This window comes from Coccinella septempunctata, chromosome 2 (genome assembly GCF_907165205.1).
Source record: "Coccinella septempunctata chromosome 2, icCocSept1.1, whole genome shotgun sequence".
Lineage (NCBI taxonomy): Eukaryota > Metazoa > Arthropoda > Insecta > Coleoptera > Coccinellidae > Coccinella > Coccinella septempunctata.
The window spans coordinates 28,418,226-28,439,143 of record NC_058190.1 but is presented as its reverse complement, the minus strand read 5'-3'; the positions used below and the strand labels follow the sequence as shown (position 1 = coordinate 28,439,143).

The 20,918-nt window shown below is 35.3% G+C and overlaps 1 protein-coding gene across 3 annotated transcripts; it reads right to left on the bottom strand.

Annotated features, from left to right (window-relative positions):
• Positions 1-1,943: 1,943 nt before the first annotated feature.
• On the bottom strand, positions 1,944-12,056 carry LOC123308579 ((Lyso)-N-acylphosphatidylethanolamine lipase-like). 3 transcript variants are annotated; one of them, XM_044891305.1, is made up of 8 exons: positions 11,917-12,056; positions 11,540-11,791; positions 11,172-11,342; positions 10,908-11,114; positions 10,302-10,613; positions 10,133-10,247; positions 7,090-7,273; positions 1,944-2,225 (listed from the first exon to the last, which is right to left on the bottom strand). In XM_044891305.1, exons 3-8 carry the CDS (start codon positions 11,245-11,247, stop codon positions 2,043-2,045), a joined length of 1,077 nt encoding a protein of 358 aa, XP_044747240.1. In that variant the 5' UTR covers positions 11,248-11,342; positions 11,540-11,791; positions 11,917-12,056; the 3' UTR covers positions 1,944-2,042. The 3 variants fall into 3 exon arrangements, with proteins under 3 accessions (XP_044747240.1, XP_044747238.1, XP_044747239.1); XM_044891303.1 differs by having other exon boundaries at positions 11,172-11,273; XM_044891304.1 differs by lacking the exon at positions 11,917-12,056 and having other exon boundaries at positions 11,172-11,273; positions 11,540-11,910.
• Between the last annotated feature and the right edge of the window lie 8,862 nt (positions 12,057-20,918).

Here is a 20,918-nt window from a genome sequence, read left to right as displayed (position 1 = left end):
AAATGATTCTAAATTTCTCAGCCAAGTTTCAGAAAAAAAGCAATATACAGGGTGATTCAGAACCCGAGGCGAAAAATTGCGGAACGTATACAGGTTGCTATTCCTGATAAAAAAAGTAACATAAAATTTTTGGATATTGTCTTGTTTCCGAGATATAAAGAGTGTTCAAAATTTCTGCATGTCATCAATTTTAAACTTAAATAGCTGATAAAAATACAGAAAAAATTGAATCAAATGTTCAAAAATGCCTCCATTAGCATCAACACATGCTTGGCAACGCAGAATGAGGGAATTGTACACTAATTGCATGTTTTGCCTATTCTGAGTGGATTCGACTTCATTAAAAATTCGTTCCATTAATTGTTCTTTATCATTAATTTCCACTGCGTAAACTTGTTGTTTCAAATATCCCCATACAAAATAATTCGAATCAGGTGATCTCGCACCTGTCCACGCCGACCAATCCATCTACCATTGAAATTTTGGTTTAACCAGGCGACAACGTTATTTCGTCCAACATACGGTGGTGATTTATGAAATTTAATTATTACATACAGAAACATTATTGTCCAAAAACTCAGAAATGAAGCCTCGCCGGCCAAAAATTTTTATTACGTTCAATCAAGAATATCACTCTCTATATATGTCCCTTAATTTTTCGCCTCAAGTTTCGAATCACTCTGTATATACAATCCTTTTGTGTGACTATGGCCATGAAATCCTCAACATGGGCTGATAAACTCAGACAATTCAAGAAGAAGGGGGATAAACCTCTTTTACCATTAATGAAGTTCCTCAAATTTTCTTCAAGAGTTGCCCAACGATCGAGTGCAAGTCTACGAAAATAATCTTGTAGACTTAACCCTCTAATGCCCAAGTTTTTTTCCTTTTTCATAATTATTTCCGTATAGTTTCAAATTAGCTTATGTAATCTTCATCTTTTTTTCGCAAATAGTTAACTGATTTACATTAACACCTATTCTCACAAAATGAACCTATACTGAAGGCGGACATGGGCAGAATAATTTTGTATCCACCTATATGCAGCCAGTCTCAAGGCGGACTTGGGTATTAGAGGGTTAACAATCTTAACATTGAAGTTGCTGTAATCATTGGATCTGATGATAGAAAAAAAGCCAATCTTTTCAACCTGGAGACACAGAAAAAGGAGCCACCTATTGAATTCTTAAAACGAAGACTAAATTCGACAATAAATACGGATGCTAGAGAAAGAACGACAAGAAACGGAACTACGACTAATGCAGTTTTTCCATGTTTTCTTGATTAAATGCATTTGGAGGTTCTCATATCCTATTTCAGTTTCCACAAATCTATTGATTAAAATAAATTTCCCCAGCAGTTTATCATAACTAGATCTATTCCGACATTTAAAGCCAAAGAAGTTTGACTTTTATAGCGTGTTTTTCCACGCGCCAATTGTTTTTTATTCCATTTTGAAGATTTTGCAATTCCCCATTCACGATTACTCAAAACACTAATACTAAATTGGTTCAAAATAGACCATACAAAAAAAGCTGTCAAGAAACATTTGCTGATTACAAACATTTCCATGGATTCGTTGCTGAAAAATAAGAATTTATTTTTCACACATTTGTGTTGGGCTTATGAATGAGTGGCATTATTTTATTCACTCAAATTTGTCCGTTATTTTCCGAAAATGTAACTTAAATAAAAAAAATTTCATATCTAATATTTTATTCAATACTCGAGTGCTATAAGAAGTTCATATCAAATTTTAACAATGTTTAATTTTTGATCATTTTCGAGCCCTACAATAAATGTAAGTAGGCTTTTTTTTTCAATGAAAATTGTGTTGCCTCAATTTTGTATAATATACCTATCTACATTATACAATCAACATTTTCATAAAGTTATTGGACAAAAATACATATTCAACAATTGGGATATAATAGATAAATAACTACTTAAAACATAATTTTATTAGCGAAAAAATAAAAATAAATTTTTTCAAAAAGTGATTCACAGCTACCATAGCTTAGTATGTATTAATAAAATAAATTTCAATTCAACGTTTCACTTAGATTATCCACATTCTCATTCACTGATTTCATTCCATTCGCAATACCATTCGGAACATTTCCTTTATTTTTCTTTTGGTCAACAGAGTCAGAAACGTTATTCACAATCTCATTGAATAGTTCTGCTCTCTCAGAGTAAATGTGATGTCCAGCATTATCGATGTACTAAAAATAAAAAACATGTCAGAAAGCATATACAAAAATGAATTTCCTCTTAGACTCAGGTCTAGCTGAAAATGAAAATGGCAACAAATATTTGTTGTTTCCAGTTTCCTCAAACCTCCAGTATATTCCTGAATACTACTCTACTTTTGTCAGTCCAAAAATAATTCTAATTCTTCAACTTGATAGAGAAACCTTAAGAATAACTAGAGTTCTTCATTGTAAAATTGCCATTTGAGAGAGGATTATGGGATTAAAATTTTGTAATTTCAAATAGCAAAAAGGAAAGACATATTCAAAATGCCATGAGTTTTATTTCAAAAGCTAATACATCAAGCCATGTTGAGAGAATTATGCTACTATTTATGGCATTAATAGGTCTGAAAAAGTATATTTTAGACAGAATTGTCATGAGTGGAAGTTAAACAAAGTGAATGAGTAAAATAATTGAATGAAATTGGATGATAACCTACTAGATTTTGATGAGGTATTCTACTAGTGCCGCGACCTATGTCTACCTAATAGTCAAATATTAAGAATTTTTTTTTAACAGAACCTCAAGTATATCCAGAATTGCACAACCTAGAAATATTTGTTTACAAATGGAACAATATATTTAGTTATGTTTTAACAATCAGGACAATTTTGAATATTTCCACCCAAGAAATATCTAATCTGAATATATTTCTTGCCTGAACCATTGGTGAGTATAACACCTTCTTGCTATTTACTTGATTGAACAGAACAATAATCTCGCATCTTTCCAAAATTTGTACCTCCACTAATGCCAACCTCATTCTAGGATATTTGAATGTTTGGAATTTTTTGCATGCAAAAATGTTCTATTTACGGGTTTATACAGCCTTTTTGAGAATTACGATTCAGGACTAATGGTGGGTTTATGCGAACTTCCTAAGAACTAAATGTAAACTTAAGAACAGAGGAACCAATCTAATGGGCAGATGGCGATCATGGCGGATGGTGTTCTATGATATGATAAGATATGTTGTAAAAGTTTGAGGGGATTCCGCTAAAACTCTAAATCAATGTTCTGTCTAAAGGCATCATTAAGGCACTGAGCTCCTATGTCATTGATTCAAAGCTGATTTGGGAGTGCCGGAATAAACTCAATGATGTAGGCAAGAAAAATAAGGTCTCTTTAATCTGGGTTCCCGGTCACTCGGGAATCGTAGGAATGTAGGAAACGAGAAGGCCAATACACTTGCCAGAGAGAGCGCACAAACGCCACTCACTGGCCCAGAACCCTTCTGTGGTATAGGAAAATGCACCTACAAGAAGGAGTTTATGGAGAAGGAGAAAGCCGAAAGGGAAAAACTCTGGCGGAATCTCCCAGGAATGGATCACTCCAAAAAGTTCCTTCGGAACTTTGAAACTGCTAGATCCAAAAAATATCTGGATCTCAGTAAGAACCAACTACACCTACTCACTGGCTTTCTCACAAGACATTGTCGCCTAAAGAAGCATCTGTTGAGAATGGGTTTGTCGGACACTGACGCTTGTAGATTCTGGGAGGAGGAGGAGGAAGAAACTCCTATTCACCTGGTTACGGAACGCTTTGCCATTGCAAGCCAAAGGAAAGAGTGCTTCGAACAAGAAACTTGTAGGAGTGCAGAATTATCCTCGTTGAAGCCGTCCTAGATATTGGATTTCATCAGATCTCTGGATCTGGAAGGCGAGCTGTAAAGGGCACGATGAAAACAGCTCTGTTAGGGGGCCAATAGACCTTAAGGTCGCAGTGAACTGTAACCCCTTCTCACTATAACTATAAAGGCATCATTCGGTGTGGTCTGCGGTCTTCCAGTTTATGGTCAAATTTTGACCATTCCAGTTGCATTGAAACGTTTTGTAATATTAGACTAATCGTTGAACGTCATATGTGATTTCTTTCAGGATAGGAATCATTATTATAGTATATTATACATTTTTCTTGACAGTGAAAAGATAATTTCTCAAAAACCTTCCAAAATTTGTATTCATTTCGATAATTTTAGCAATATTTTTATATTCAGAGCCTGCTTCTAGTGAGGTGATATAGAATATTATAATATACAGCCTAGCGAATAATGGCTCATTAATCACAAGTAATTTATGCACAAGAAAACGGATATATTATGATGACTTTCAGCATAGGTCGTGGATAAAAAATATCAGTAACGCACTTAACTTCCAATCTGCCGCCGCGCTTACCGCTTTTGTGTATGCGTTTTGAATGGTAAAGTTTCATCATGGTAGAGAAGGTAATAAATTTCTTCATAAACTTTTTAGGGTTTTCACTCCCAATCTCTGAAACAAAATCAGACACGTTATAGCCGGCATTTCCACTTGTTGAATACAACCCTCAGTTCAGAATTTTTTTGCAGTATATGATTTTTATCAGTCCAGTTCGTCAAATCACTAGATTATAAAATAATTGAAAAACTTTTCCTCGTCGTTTCCTAAATCAGGAAACAAATGTGGAATGCTCTAAATTCCTTCCTTCTGCGATTAGTTTGATGTCTATTTTTTTGCTTCCTCTTCGATCGATGACGACCACAACAGTGGTCAGAGATCGACTGATGTTAAGGGGAAGTAATACCTCAAGAACCACCATTCAAAAACGGCATTCGCTATTTCCTAATTTACGTTTTCGATTTTTTACGTGAAGCCTTGATTTTTTTTTAATTTAAGTTAAAGGACGTATAGATGTCACCCCGTCTTTTTTTCCAATTTAGTTGTTTTTTATGAGAAAAAAACTTTAACTTTAGAGTCAATAAAATTATTTTCACAATCATTTTTCGACGGTTTTTCGACATATTTCGATAAAAATAACGACGGGGTGACATCCGCTATTCAATTATTTATATATTGCAAAGATTTTCAAAGCGATATATGCCAAAATTACACTGAAATTCAGGAATGACTGAAAATTATTCAATATTCCTAATATTACATTTCACGAGGTAATTTCTATCTCAGTGCGTAATTCAGGCTATTGCTCCAAAGATGTAACACATTTTCGTATTTGGGGTAGCATCCGTAAAGCAACCAATGTCGATCGTCTTGATCTCGAATCGTATGTACTACTTCCCCTATAAGACAGTGTGATGATTCGAGGGCGATGGATATTTTACCGGCCAGTGTGTAAACGCAGACTATTGGCAAAGAGTAACAAACAAGAGGTTTCACTCTGTCAATTTACAAGGCAAGACCTCGTTCACAGAAATTCAACCTTGAATAAGCATCAAATCTCACCCATTCGGCTATCTGAGCTCTTCCTGACTTGGGTGACCAATCACAGCCGTCTATAAACTTGAGATGGCTGTGGACCAATCCAATTGAAGATCAATTTCGAACCGAAGTTACAAGTTCTTTTCGTCGGCAGTCGATTTCTAATGTCAATTGCCAAAGATAAATTCCATTTTTATGAATGTTTTTTCTTCTTGGGAAATGAGAAACAAATCACTCAGACTTTAAATGGATTTATGTTGCCGATACTCACGTTCTAAACGCTATTGTAGAGAAATTACGGGGTATATTTGAACATGGGGAACTTTGTATTCATTATTATCGATGGCAATTTTGGGCTATTTCCAGCAATTTGGATCATTCCTTCCAATGTTTCTTCAAGCATTTGGAAAAATTGCATGTGCTTCAACCTCATGAGACAATATGGTTCAAATGTGATTCTTATGATTACCGGTTAACATATTCTAAGAATATGACTTATCTGCCGAATAAATTCTATTAGACGATGGTGAAAGTATCGGGCGGTATAGGCGTATATTTATTGGAAACTGGTATTTATATTAACATTCTGATTCTTCAAAAATTTCCTCCCCCCCCCCTCTCTCTCTCTCTCTGTGGCTTGTTACAAAGAACTAAGGCTTGAACTACGTGAATGCCAAAGATTTTTAGGTTATGAACGCCATCTGCCAATAAAGTTAATTTCTTTTTCAGGTCTTAACATGCATAAACCCACCAATAATTCCTTAGTTTTCACGAAAAGTTGCAGGAATTCACCATACTCCTTATTGTTAAGAGGAGTTTATACCACGGGACATTCTCGCCATCGGTATAAGGCGTAAAGGGGGAAAGACTACCAGAATGTGGGGTGTTGCCAGAACACTTGAACGATAAGGAGAAGTTACGAATATCCACTAGTTTCCACTTTTGTCGAAAAGATGGCAGCACTTAACGAACTCCTTTTTCAATTTCACCAGGATACGAATTGTAGCCAATAGCGAGACTTTCCGAGAAATTTTTTCATGTGGAAATTCATAGAAGAGATTATTTCACATCGGAAAGTCAATGAATGATATGAATGAATATTTATTCCTCAATGAAAAATTTTTTTATTTTTTTTCCGTTTGACGAAAAACAAAATTTCTGACTTTCGGAGATGACGAACAGATTGAATGAATTATAATGAAAATCCCATACAAATTTGTGGTTTCTGACGTAAGATTCATTTTTTCTTTTTGAACTGACTACTGAAACAGTGAAGACCCCTCTTAAGTAACCAAGGTGACGCAAAAAAGCTAAAAGATTTGGAAGATATCACTGAATGATAAAACATTGACCTGGAGGTAATTATTCTTCACCATTCATTAAACATATTTCAACAGTTCTTTCTACATTGTGTATGTACAAAGAATTCCAAACATCCGTTATTAGGACTTTATTCTTGGACTGATCCGGGTGCCAAAGCTTTTTACAATTTAAAACTTACAAATCTTGGATTCCACTCAGGAAAAACTAGAGAAAACTCACAAGCTATCTACAAAAAACAATTAATACTGTTTTCAGAAATAGCTGAAAATTGAGAATCCTATAGTGAAGCTTTTAGGGCAGGTATAGATTTACTTACTCTGACATCAATAGTATTCGGCCTCATGTCCTGTATTCTTTTTCCCATTTCTTTATCCATCCATGTATTTTTACCATATAAGATTGTTACAGGTAAATCTTCTCTTAATTTGTTGACCCTTCGAATCATAGGATTCCTTGCTCTGCCTATTTTCTTAACCATGGTAGTGAAAGCTCGTTCACCTCTGAAAAGAAAAATACTTCAAACTGAGTATTAAGTATTAACACTCAAAGGTATCACCCCAACAATGTGTAATAAGCAAGATACTTCATGGTTACTCAATAGGAGTTATTTTAGGGCTAAGATCATCTACGAATTGACACGAGCAAAAGGATCAATTTAACGTAAGATCCCTGGACAAACTAAATTTTTTTTTCTGTTACCAGCTTTTTTAGAAGATACGTATTAAAATATAAATCCTTGCAGCGATTTCTTGAAAAAATGTTGTGTTATCCTCTAAAAATCAACCGTTTTCTTGTTATTTAAGTTTAAACTTGGAGTATTAATGTGGGTATTTTTATGAGAATTAATAATATGTTCGGTTTTCAAAGAACCAAATTGGTCTACTAGTGCACCCTAATAGTGCTGGAAGTGATAGAAAACAAAGTAATGTGTGTGTCTGTCAAATGAATTTATAATAGAAATAATTTATTGAGGGTGAGGATGATGAGGACTTAGGTGTTTCTCAATTAAAAAAATATTTCAATGAAGGACCCAGGACCATTGTCGCATGTTTATTTTTCGAGTTACAGGGTGTCAAAGATGGAAAGTGAAGTTTCTTCTTCATTACTCTGAATTTTTCTTCTATAACAAGGACGAACTGAGAAGATTTCCATTGGATTAATTTCAAACCAACTGGGCGAACTACCCGAATCTTGATTGAAAATTTTCAAAGCCGCCCGAGATGTCGTTAATTATTGAATGGAGTATAAGTACCAAGAGGGAGTTGCGAGGTCCCTTTTGAAATGAGACCGTGGGCAACGTCTTGCTTCACCCACGGCTAGCTACTCCATTGTATATTAGGTTCCGCAAACTATGAGTCAAATCAAATATCATCATACGCATTCACTAAGTGGTGGAACAACTGATATGAATAAAAACACAATGGAATTTCATTGTAACGTTATCACTTCATTATTTTCTGAAAAATTCGGCTATCTTTGATAACGAGTGCGAATTTTGGGTTTTCCACTCGAAATCGCGATAGGTAGAGAGAGGTATTCTGCGAAATCCGGATTTCCCCAATCTCTTCAACAATAGCCATCGATGTTTATGCTTCTATAATGTTTAAATTTTCGAAAAACATGAATTATTAAGAATACGATTTAATATCTGAATTTCAGATATATTATTATAATCAAATGCTGAAAATTCAAATTTTATATCAACCGTAAACATTTTAGGCAGTACTGACATAATTTTTCGCAATTATGAAGTTCAAATAGGTTATCTTAGTGGTTCATGACATCATTATTTTCGTAGACAAAATAGTGAAAATAAATAATTAGAGCGATTTCAATAACATCCCTATAACCCCAGAGGCTTGGACTGCTTCCGTTGAATGCAAAGATTTTTCACCTTTCTACAGATGCTGAACAGTGAACTCGCAATCGCACCAACTTTATTCACCGCGATGAATGGGATAGCGCAATGGTAAGTTAGCTAAATGTGTTAACGCTTGGCTGATTTTCAATCAATAAATGCTGATGTGCCTCAGGTCTTGACACTCGCCCCAATTCTGATTCACCTGTTTATCCAACATAAATCCACTTACAATACCAACTTCGCTGCTCACACTACTTGTGCAAAAGAGGTCTAGACTATTTGTCTGATATGTGACACCAATATTACCAAGCATATTATTTATCTGCCGGTACGGCGCGTTATGGTTGATCTTTCACAGTTCTTTGGAGCTGACCTCTAGAATGCTTCTGAAACCTGTCAAAACTGGCCAAATAGCTCAATCCCACTGGTATACAGTGAAGCTTCGGCTACCTAGAATGGCACGATACGACCGAACATCTAGACGCTTTCCCGGAGAGCTTTGATCTGCAAACCTTAAAGCGCCTTACGAACTTCCTCCCGTATTGAGGTTTAACCTTCGTGAAACATTTTAGTAATAAAATTAAAGAATTGGGGAAATTTTAAGCGTGGATTAGTCAAAATTGCTATAAACAATATCGAATGCGATGATTAACTGCGCTGTAACCTGTGAGTCCAATTTTCAACTCACTGCGCTAATCCAAGGGCTGTTAAAGCCTTTTGCGCTTCTAAGGATGCGATGCATTAGACATATCTGCGCTGTAGAGCTATTTTGATTGAACTCAATGAGCTAGCGCAGAAGGGTTCACTTGCGTTACGGCCAGCGCAAGAACTCAGTTGTCCAACTCTTATATCTTATATCCTGGATGGATTTGAAAAGGTGTGGTTTCTTATATACGAATAGAACTTAATGAAAACTAATATATAAATGCCAATACTGTAAAGTAATATTCAGTAAAATAATCCTTGAACAATTTTCTTCCTGAGGGCTGATAATTATCTTCAAAATTACTGAGCATATTTCTTTGTCAGATAAAAATATTTTCATATCCGAACAATTAGAAGTTCCTACTAACACATAATATTTTTAATGTATCAGAGACAAAAACTACATAGCAACAATGATAACCTTAGATGCCTTTTGAAGAAATTTTCTACGTCATTGAAAGTAATCATTTTTTGATAATTGGCAAAATAAAATGTTTATGCACGAAATCAGTTCAAATTTGTGCTAATGCTAGGAAATGAAATGTAAGCTTTTGAATTTCACAATTATGTAACTAGCAATGCACACTTGCTTAATATTTTTTGCAGAATCTCAAAATAATTCCACATAATCTAGAAGCTCCTCCAATACATTTTTTGTATAACTATAAATTATATCACTTGACAAAAATGGTTGAGGTCCAAGAGGTCATATCTGATATCTTGATTATTTTTCATATTTCAATAGAGAAATGTGGAGTTAATGAAGAATTAAGAAATAATAAATAACACTTACGTTGGATTTTGTGCATTGCAATGATATATGTAGTTTGACATAATAGTCCTATCTTCTAAAACACTGCTGTAATTGTCAACTATATCATCACAAGTTTGCCTTATCCACCAGGGACCTGCAAAATGCCTGTGTTATAATAAAACCAGAAAGGAAGGTGAACAAAATTTACCTAATTTTCCTAACATTCTGAGGAATTCTAGGGGGCTTATCTTTGAATATAAATAACAGAGAGCCTTTATTTGTATGTTGGGGTATGCTTTCCTATCACTGAAACCCCAGGGATCACACAAAACTAAATGTTCTACCCTATCAGGGTAATCTAAGGTATATGCTGTACAAATATATCCACCCATACTGTGTCCAACAAGAACAAACTTTTCCAAGTTCATCTCTTTTCTCCATTCCTCAATGGAATCAACAATTTGTTTTTCAGCTCCAATACCATTTTCTTCAAATTCTGGCCTGGAAGACCTTCCAAATCCTGCATAAAAGGTGGTATGAAATTAAAATAACTCCTTGAAGAAATGTTCTTCAAGAAAGACCTGAAGCTTCATGCAGGATGTAAAGTTAAAAGTGAAAAAAAAAACATGCAATAGAGTGTAACACTCTTATCTCTACCAGAGAATGAAACTTGACTCAAACTCCCATAGACAAAAGATTGATATGTCCTACCTATGGTTTACTGTAATACTTAAGGTGCACTCTAGGATAGCTTTCTTGGTATATGTAATACCATTATTTCTACCGATGAAACTTTAAGTTTTGACCTACTCACCAATTATATCCAAAGCATAAACAGGTCTATTCTTAGCTAAAGCATCAAAATTGAGCAACCAAAAGCAGCTTCCTGCTGCAAATCCATGAATTAGAACTATTGGAGTATTTTTAGATTCGGTATTGAAAGATATTGTCCAAACTTTTTCATTTGAACCACTGGGCAGTTTTATTGGCACATAAAATGTTTTATGAGGAGTTTTCAAGGCTGAAAATTCAATTATAATGAAAGTTATGCAAACCACATGTATATAGTCATACTCACTTGATAACATTTTCATTTCAGCTTTCACTAATTTTTCTTCAGAATAAGGGAATTCTTCAGTAGTATTAGGAGACATTTTGTCAGGAGATGAAGATGATACCACTGTAAAAAAAACTTATGATTTGCTAATAAAATGTATTCATACAACAGTCACAGCTCAAGTTCCTCGGCCTGTAAATAAATATAAATTCCATATTTTTAATCTTCCATGGGAAAAATCAACATACCGGAAGGAGTCCTTGACATCTTAATTAAAAAACAAGGGTATTGATTTTGATTGATACGATAATAAAATTTTAAAAACCGCTTCATTGGCAAATGAAACCAATCTGATAAGTTAATGACTCATTTTTAAAAAACGTACTTACCTATATTGGTCGTCATTCTTGCAAACATCAATAAGTCTTTCTGATAGTCTTGAACACTTTGAGAATAATATGCTTAATTTATTATAACTATATGATCCTTATTCTTTTGAAAAGAGTATCTTTCATACAATGCCAAACCTTCAGCTGTGCAAAATTCCTTTCTTTATCTCAGTAAAATGATATCATTTGCCGATGTTAATCCCCTCCTTATCGTTCCCTTTCTGATTCATGTCACTTTTTCGTTCTTCCTGTCTAAAACTCAGAAGAAGATATAAGGTCATCATCTATTCTTGCAAACACTATTCACAGTATGATGATCACAATGAATAAATCAATCCTGCAATTTTTGGAAATTATAAAATCAATTTAGAATTCACCTGCTGCTGACTTGACTTCGAATGTAAATTAACTGTCAAAATTGTCAAACTAGTAAACCACAAACCACGTTCTGTGATCTCAGGCCACAGCGATCAACAATCAACAACGCTACGCACGGTCGAAACCTGAACCACAGACAATGGCAAAATATAAATTTAATAATAATGATGTAACTTTCCGTTTTGGTCGAGGCTGAAGAGAGGAAATGTGAGCTAGATGCTTTATCATTCCTTGAAATAGGTCATGATTAATTTCATAGCGAAAGATGACATTTTTTTTTCATATTTATCATCCCATCTCTCATTTTCAGTCTAACTAACTGGCTAACTAAATTTATACACCCTCTGACCCTCTGCTGCTTCTATATAACGATCCACGTACAATCATAATTCATAATCTTTTATTCGTGCTTCAGGCATATAAAATTTTGGTTTTTATTCTGATGTCTGATTAGAAACTTCTTTCGAAAAATACACTTCGTCACCTCTCTCTACTTCTATCGTTCTTCCGATCGAATCTTTCCCACCCCACGACCCCACTCGATAAAAAAAATAGGAGTAGAGAGGAGGCGACGAAGTATATTTTTCGAACAAGTATCAACAAGTTCTTCTCAAAAATTGTAAAATCGAATTTAATTGCTCTCAAGAATGGTTGTAGCGAAAAACGATAGTAAATGTATTCAAAATAATATTCTATACAGCGCAGGCGCAGCGTGCCAAAATAGTAACGCAACCATTCAAAAAGGAAAGGCTTTTCAAATTCAAAATCGACGAGTGAGATTTTTCTTTTATAATTGTTCTTACTTACAAGAGTTATGGGCTTGTTGCGTTACTTTTTTTTTAAGGCTGTATGATACGTGTGAAATGAATATGAGGGCTGGAGAAATGTTTTCGAAATAGTGATATTTTTTACCACTGTGAAATCCGATCTGTTAAATTACGGGGGTGTCCCTGGAGACTCTGGTTTTCATATAAAGTACTAGACTACTAGAGCCGAGAGCCTATAACTTCAGGGGTGTTTAGCTCAGGCTCAGAATATGAATATACAATATTATAAGGAATATATGAGGTTTATTTGCGCCAGAGTTTCGTTCTAGGTTGAAATATCTATAAAATGCGGCGTTGTCGAAGTAACATCGGGGTGTTACAATAATTTTGGACCTTTGGTTACAATTTACAATTAAAGATTATAGACTATAAATCTTTGGTTACAATAAGTAGCAGGTTGTTGTCGAGCTGGCTGGTAGTTCACATTAAAAATTTGACTGGAAAATGAAAAGCCATAAATAGTTCCTGTTTTTCGCTTTGTTCGGTATATTACTGCTTGAAGTGAAATTAAGTGTTAAAATTACGGGAACAGTGGTCAGTCTTTGTGTAAACTTATTATGTGTTATGTTATGAAGAAATTATTGAACTTGGAGTTTGAAGCTTAGATATCTGAGATGATCAAGTGGTGTTTTTATTACCCACTCGCAATTCTTCGATTTGAGTATTATGCCTCGTAGTTGTGCAATCCCTGATCGCAAATATGCTCTATGCTCCACAAATGAGAAAATTTTGTTGTTTAGATTTCCGAAAGACCCCTGGAGGAGACGAAAATGGCTAAATGCAATTCATGGAGAAAGTAGTTTTAAAATTGAGGAGACACATTATGTACATTCACATTGATCAGTCGATATTCCATATTGCACACACACTGAGAGTTGTTAGCTTCAAAATGTTTGATACTTATTATTTCTACCATGGTACAACCAGAGAACCTTGCTCTATGGGTAGAAGCATATAGGCGGAACCTTTGAGTATTGACATGGGTTGAATACTCAAAGGCGGAACTAAACATTTTTTGTGGGGGGGGGCATCCCTTAGGTAGGTCTGAGGTGACCGCCTCCGAGGTAAAGATGTTGGGTGAAGAAGATGTGCAAAAGTTCTAGAAATGGCTAAAAACAACGAAAAAGCTCCAGACTAGCTGTTTTCCTATTTCTCTTTTTTTCTGGGGGGAGGGGGGGCACGGCCAATCATCCAAATTTTGAATGAGACGACAAAAAATATTAAATGACACTGAATTTTTCAATCTTGTCAAATCAAATATATATTTCTTCTTTTCCTTCACCGAAAAAAAGGGAACGCAAAAATCGAACAAACTATCATCTGAGAGCAATGGGGAATTCTCCTCAATTTGGGTTATCACTGCATATGCAAGTTTAAACTGAATAATTATGAGTTTCATTCATGATTTTTTCAAATTCACCGCGGAAACTATTCAAAATAATCCTTAAAATATGGGGTTTTAAAATTTAAATAGCTTTGTGCGGAGTTTACGATTTGGCAACAGCGCATACGAGACAATGAAAAGAACAAAGTCCGATCAGCTTGTTTATAAAATAAGAGCTGTTGATCTACAGGCGCGTACTTACTGGCGAGCTTCAACTGCAACCGGCCATAAAAATCCCATAAAATTTTACTCCTCGTTCGTCGCAGACTTCATAGAAAGCCATCTTTGTCTATCTCATCAAGATGATGCATTTGTTGTCCTTTATTATCAAGGCATATTTCAGTCGATGTTGCCAGCATGTGCAATTCTCACAAAACGCTTTAAACTTTAAATACCCATTTTTATTTTTCCTTTTTAAGTGCTTAAAATAAGTTTTTTTGGGAAACGGTTGAAATGGTTAATTCAAAATGTGACGTTTCAAAGATATTTCATAAAAAATACGTCATTTTCGTCAGAAGGAGTATTCCCTTTTATCATTAACGATGGGGACCCGAAATAGGAATGTCCAGGGTTGGTAAAAATTACCAGATGTTGGAATAGAATCACGTCGTCCTAAAAATAAAAACGGCTAGGGTGCAATTATTATGTTTTGTAATGATGCTTCCTGCAGTTACTGCATGCGTGTACTTCAAAATGAAAATTGCATTTTTATTGTAACATAAAAATCTTTAGAGAAGATGTCGGAGGACAGGGACATTATCATTCAAATATTTAAGGGAAAAGTAACTCCTCGAAGGTCACGAAAAACCCCCATATGTATTACCTAGCAGTTCTAGATTCCGATTTACAGGGCTTTTTAAAATTTGAATGGAAATTAAAACCACCGAAAACTGCAATCAAATATCATTCGATTTGCCGGACGGTATCAGATAAATTTGGACAGTCGTTAAAATTTCGCTAAATCACCCTATATAATGAATTTCATGATTTTTTCGATATCTGCGTGAACTGTGAGATTTATTTATCCAATTCGTCAAATAAAATTGCGTGACCGAGACCTGATTTTTTTTCTTGGTAGTGACTAATTTTTTCTTTCGTGTCGATATTTAACATCCTATTTTTCTCACAACGAAGTGAATTTTGAATCTGTGAAATAAAACAAAAACAAAACGTCTCCCATTGTCTTCGAAATTAAGGCCTTCCATCTGAATACATTTCTCAGCTCATAAAAGTATGGGTATTCATTGTTTTCTGTATTATCCTAAGCTCATTCCTAATTTCATCACGTACAGTTTGAATTTCAAGTAGTAGAGCCTTTCGGTTATTCACTTCTTCGTTATAAAATTTGGGGCTTTATATATAGTCCTACAAGAAGAAATCGACTGGAATCAAGTCAGGGGATCTAGCAGGCCGAGAAACTGGACAATTCCATACTGGATCATTCTGATTATTCATTCGATCAATCAATCATAATATCAACATCAAAGTGTGGGAAAAATCAAAGGTGCGTTCTATAAATTAACATAAAATAAAATTATCTCTGCAATAAATGATGTAGGTACAGTTATTTTATTGATGAAATTCATTAAGATTTAAAATTCACTTCGTTATGAAATGAAAAGGATCACTTTATAGATTATTCTTGCTAATTAAATTACTTAAGTTATGTAAGTATTCGATCAAATAATATGTAAAAAAGGTAGGTATATTTTTTGTCTTTGGGGCGGCACAAAGGGGATTCTGCACGCAGGCGGCCAATATCCTAGGATCGGCCCTGCCGTGAATTATAAATTTGGTGGTATAGATTGTAGAGGTGACTTTTCGAAAGGCTATCTATATCAATTAAAACGGCATCAGATATCTAACATCGAAGAACAAATTTTGAAATGAAACGGGAAGTAACCGAACAACTGGTACCAGTTTTTAGTTTATAGCAAGTTGAAGTGCGGAAAATAATCAGGTTGGGCAACTTGAGACAATGGTACAACTTATCTCCCATCGAGTTGTTTAGATCAGAAATAAAAAGTAACTATTCTCACACTAACGAAGATAAAAATAGTCGTGATTGATGATTGCCAAAAATGCCAATCTTGTCAAGATCAAAGATTATAGAGTAGAAAGATAGGAAACGAAGCGACTAAAGTGATGTGAGCGCCATCTGTGTTTCAAATGTGTTTTTAAGGCCCTAAGACTGGATAGAATATTAATTCGAGGGACATATGAAATTTTGCGAGATGTCAGAGTCATATGGCCATTTTGATCAAACAGGTTTTGAATGTTTTGATTCTCGTATCCATAGACAACCTCGTATCGCTTTTTGTTTTTCAAGCCCGTTTTAGTTGCTGATTATTGAAATTTTTGTCTAATTTCTTGGCGAAAACCTCAGAAAATCGAACGAAAATTATTGTATGGTGAGAACTGTGGATCAAATAAAACGAATTTTACTAACGAAAATGGGAATGTAAGTATTAAAACTGGTAATATGTGACTCGGTCATTTATTCATTTTTATTTTCAGTGCTACGAAGTGGATAAAATTTTTAGGACGTAAAGGACTGCAAACACTACTGACTACATCATGTGCAATGAACGTTTTACTGCAAGTCGATTGAGAACTGTTCATCCACGTAAATTGTTGTATGCAGGAAGCATCCCTTACATGAAGGTCTCATTTAGGGGAAATTATGACTTTTATATGTCTATCAAAGATTCTCAATTGCCTTCAATATATTCAGAAATGCAAAAGTTTTATGGATTTCGATTTGGGAATCGGGTGACTGTCAAATTGTTGTTTGGAAAGTCAAAGTTTTATGAAACCTTCTGTGAGTGTTTTGTTCATTCGTCCAGAATGAATACCATACCATGAAGAAATCATAAAAAGCATGAAGAAATTATAATGACGGGCTTGAATACAGGTCTTGTATACCTCTCTGAGGTTTTTTTCAATTGTGGTTCTGAAAATTTTGTAAATAATATGTAAGTAACGGAAATGTGTGTATCCTATGATGGTAAATTGAATATTGGTTCATATCAATTTCTGATATAAATTGTACAAATTCAACTCAGTTTATTAATTCAAAACGTTTTCACAGAAAAACATCTTTGACGTCCTATAGAGCAGATAATCATGTACTCTTGTATCCTAGTCAAAGCTCTATTCGTTGTCCATAATTTCAAATTTCTGTAAATTTTTTATAGATTGCAAATAAAAATTTATCACATCCAACAGCGTATTTCATTGATACCAATCGATTCCAACAATGTTCAGATGAAAACTAACATCCTGGTCACAAAACAAAACCATCCTTCCGTTTTGTCGCTCAGGATGTTTGTTTTCTGGTCTCAACAAGGTCAATATTGAAATTCAATACAAGGAATAGAATTCGAATTTCGCGCCCCTCAATTATAAAACAGAAAACTGTTATTAAACTGTTTTTCTGTATTGATAATACGTTTTCAGCGCCATCTCATTGTCAAATGTGTTTTCACTGGCCAAAATGTAGTCGGTTTTTAGTACTAGCGATATGAGGGCGTTTCCTATCTTTCTAATCTATAATCTTTGGTCAAGATATTTACGAAGTTTCATACTTCAATAAGTAATGAAATACGCGTCGTCGCATGATAGATAATTATAACAGGGCTACCTGCCAATAAGTAAAAAAATACTAATTTTCTTTTCTTGGAAATCGTGGATGAAATTAGCAATTCAGAGAATCATTAATAATACACCTCTGTTCTATATAAATGCCTTTTGAGTTTTGCGGATATAAACTCTCTACCAATTTGTGGTAGTCGGCCGTTAACAAAGCAATAATAAAGCATTTTAGTGATTGAATGAATCGAGGGTAATCTTTAATATCATCTCCAACTCGTCTTTCATTCTAGGACCTTGACACTGTTATCGTTCTTTGGATCCTATTATTTGTGTTTAAAGCCCGTTTGCAACAGCCGAGAATTCTGTGGAGAATTCTCTACAAAATTTTCGCAAGAAAACGGCAGAGATTATTTTGTATGCAACTGGACAGAGAATTCTAGTAATTCTACCGAAAGTGCGTATGTAACGGTAACGGAATTCTCTAGCGAATTCTCGGCTGTTGCAAACGGGCTTTACAGGCATAAAGTAAGTAAAGTAAGTATGGGGTGTGTTCTGTGTTTACAGGGGCTGTTGTCCGTATATACACATTTGGTAACCGAAAGTTACCAGAGCGGTTAATCTGGTGACAGATATTGAACCGAATTGTCAGCTACTCTGTAATCTGTGATTGTCAGGAATTCAACATATACGGACCGCCCACTTACTAACCAGAAGAAACCAAAGTGTATATACGGACCACAGCCAGGGTGATTAATTGGGAAATGAGCATAAAGTAAGTGTTGATGGAGTACTCCAAGGTGCTTCTAAATAACCTGTATTATATGGGTCTCTCTATCTTATAACCCAGATTCAGGGTGATTTATTAATTTTCCCCGTTTTTTCTAATGAGTACTAACTTATAGATAGAGCATGCAATGGCATGCATCCCATACATTTTTTGTAATATGTGGTCCATATGTTCTTTGTGAATAGTGATGGCGGTTGCCCTAATAACATAATAATTAACATAATATTCTAGCTATGTCCGGCTTTGAAAACATTTTTGAGTCGAGTATAAACAACAGAACAGAAAGAATAAATAAAACTAAAAGAAGTTTTTATAGTGTTTCTGCATACGACTTTGCGAGACCTCAATTTGATATTTTGCGAGGCACTCTGGTGACGCAAGAGGGCGTTTCCATGAAAAAGGGACTGAAAACAAAAAATTAAACAATTGATGAAATATGAAATTTTCTGCTTTAAGCCTAAGTGAACTCATTAATGATCAACAAACTGTGAATCCTACCGTCCGATTAGTCTATTGCCTATCATATGTCAAAGCTATTCGAAAAACTCCTACTAAAAAGACTAGAAGAAACAACATCACTGAAAAAAGATGTACTAGAGCCCCAATTTGGATTCCGAAACAAACACTCAAATTCAACAATCCAACAATGCCACCGAATTGTCAACAAAATCAAAACTTGCATTGAAACAGGGAAATATACTGCACTTCGGTGTTTCTAGATGTGAAACAAGCCTTCGACAGAGTCTGGCATGAGGGGCTGATCGATTCTACAGAATACTGAAGTCATACTCAAATGATAGCTACTAAAAATGGAGGTTAAAATAGAGGACTCGTTATCAGATTATAAGACCATAAGATCTGGCGTTCCGCAGGGTAGCCTAATCGGACCTTTACTGTAGGTACCTCATATTATATTCACCTCGGATATCCCACAAACTGATCAGTCCACCACTCCACCATGGCAACATTTGCAGACGACACAGAAATTATAATATAACCTCAGATGAAGACCCATTGTTATCATCGAAAAGCTACAAAATCATCTGCATGTTCTCTCTAAGTGGCTTATAAAATGGAAGATACAAATGAACACCAACAAGGCAGCCCAGTTTACTTTCACCAATAAAAAAGGGAATCCCCCACAAGAAAAACTGCAAAACGTGCCCATACAGACCTATTCAGTCAGAGATCAAGTACTTTGGACTACATTTGGATGAGAAACTAACATGGAGAACTCATATAAATATGAAACGGCGACAACTCGACATTAAAAGTGAAGAAAATGTACTGGTTATTGAACAAAAGATCGAAGCTGTCCCTTGAAAATAAATTGACAATCTACAAATATATCCTGGAACCAGTGTGGACATACGGAATAGAACTGTGGGGATGTTCTAAGCCGTACAACACAAGAATACTTCAGGCATTCCAGACGAAAACGCTCCGTATGATAGGAGTTCTATGGTATTTGACAAACCAAACTGTACAAAATGATCTGGGGATAAAATCTATAAAAGACACTATTAAGCCAGGAGCCAGGAATCAACAAATACAGGGACCGAACCACAGATCATAAAAATATAGTGATTAGTAATCTTTTCGCCCAACCCCTCTTGAAGAAGAGGCTGAAAAGAACCTGGCCCGAAGACTTCTTGGAGGAATAATATTTGTACGTAGAACGATTGATGGATGGTACCCGAATCAAGACAAGATTTTCATAACATTTACTTATAACTATATAAAAGAAGATTGTAAATATGCAATAAACAGTTAAAAAAGAAAAAAAATTAATAATCACATCATGGTCCAACTGAGATGCTATATTATGCTTAGTTCATAGAGAAAAGCTGAAATTTCATAGTAACTATAGAGGACTAGTGCGCAACCATAGGCGGAAATGAACATTTTTTGTGGAGTGGGCACCCCTTAGGAAGGTCTGAGGTAATCGCACCCGAGGTAAAGATGTTGGGTGGAGAAGAAGTCCGAAAATTCTAGAAATGGCTAAAAATAACGAAAAAGCTCCAGAATTGCTGTTTTTCACCGCTGTTTTCTAATTTCTCTTTTTTTCTGGGGAGGGCACCGTGGACATCTGGGGGGGGGGGCACGGCCCCCCCTGGACCCCCCCTATTTCCACTTATGTGCGCAACAAACTGCTATTGGACCTATGCTCGGCGCAAGATTCAAGATTGTGCCGAAGTCTACGTACTCTACGTTTACATAGTTTAAGTGGTCGCGCCTGTTGTCTCAGAGTTTGTCTCTGGTCGCGCGTTAATTACGCCCGACCATGTAAACAGTTGACGGACTTCGGCACAATCTTGCAGATCCAGAACAATGTTGCACCGTACGTCTGCACAATCGCGAGTTGACGCACGATCCACAGATTACAGAGTAGCAGAGTGGCACGATCCA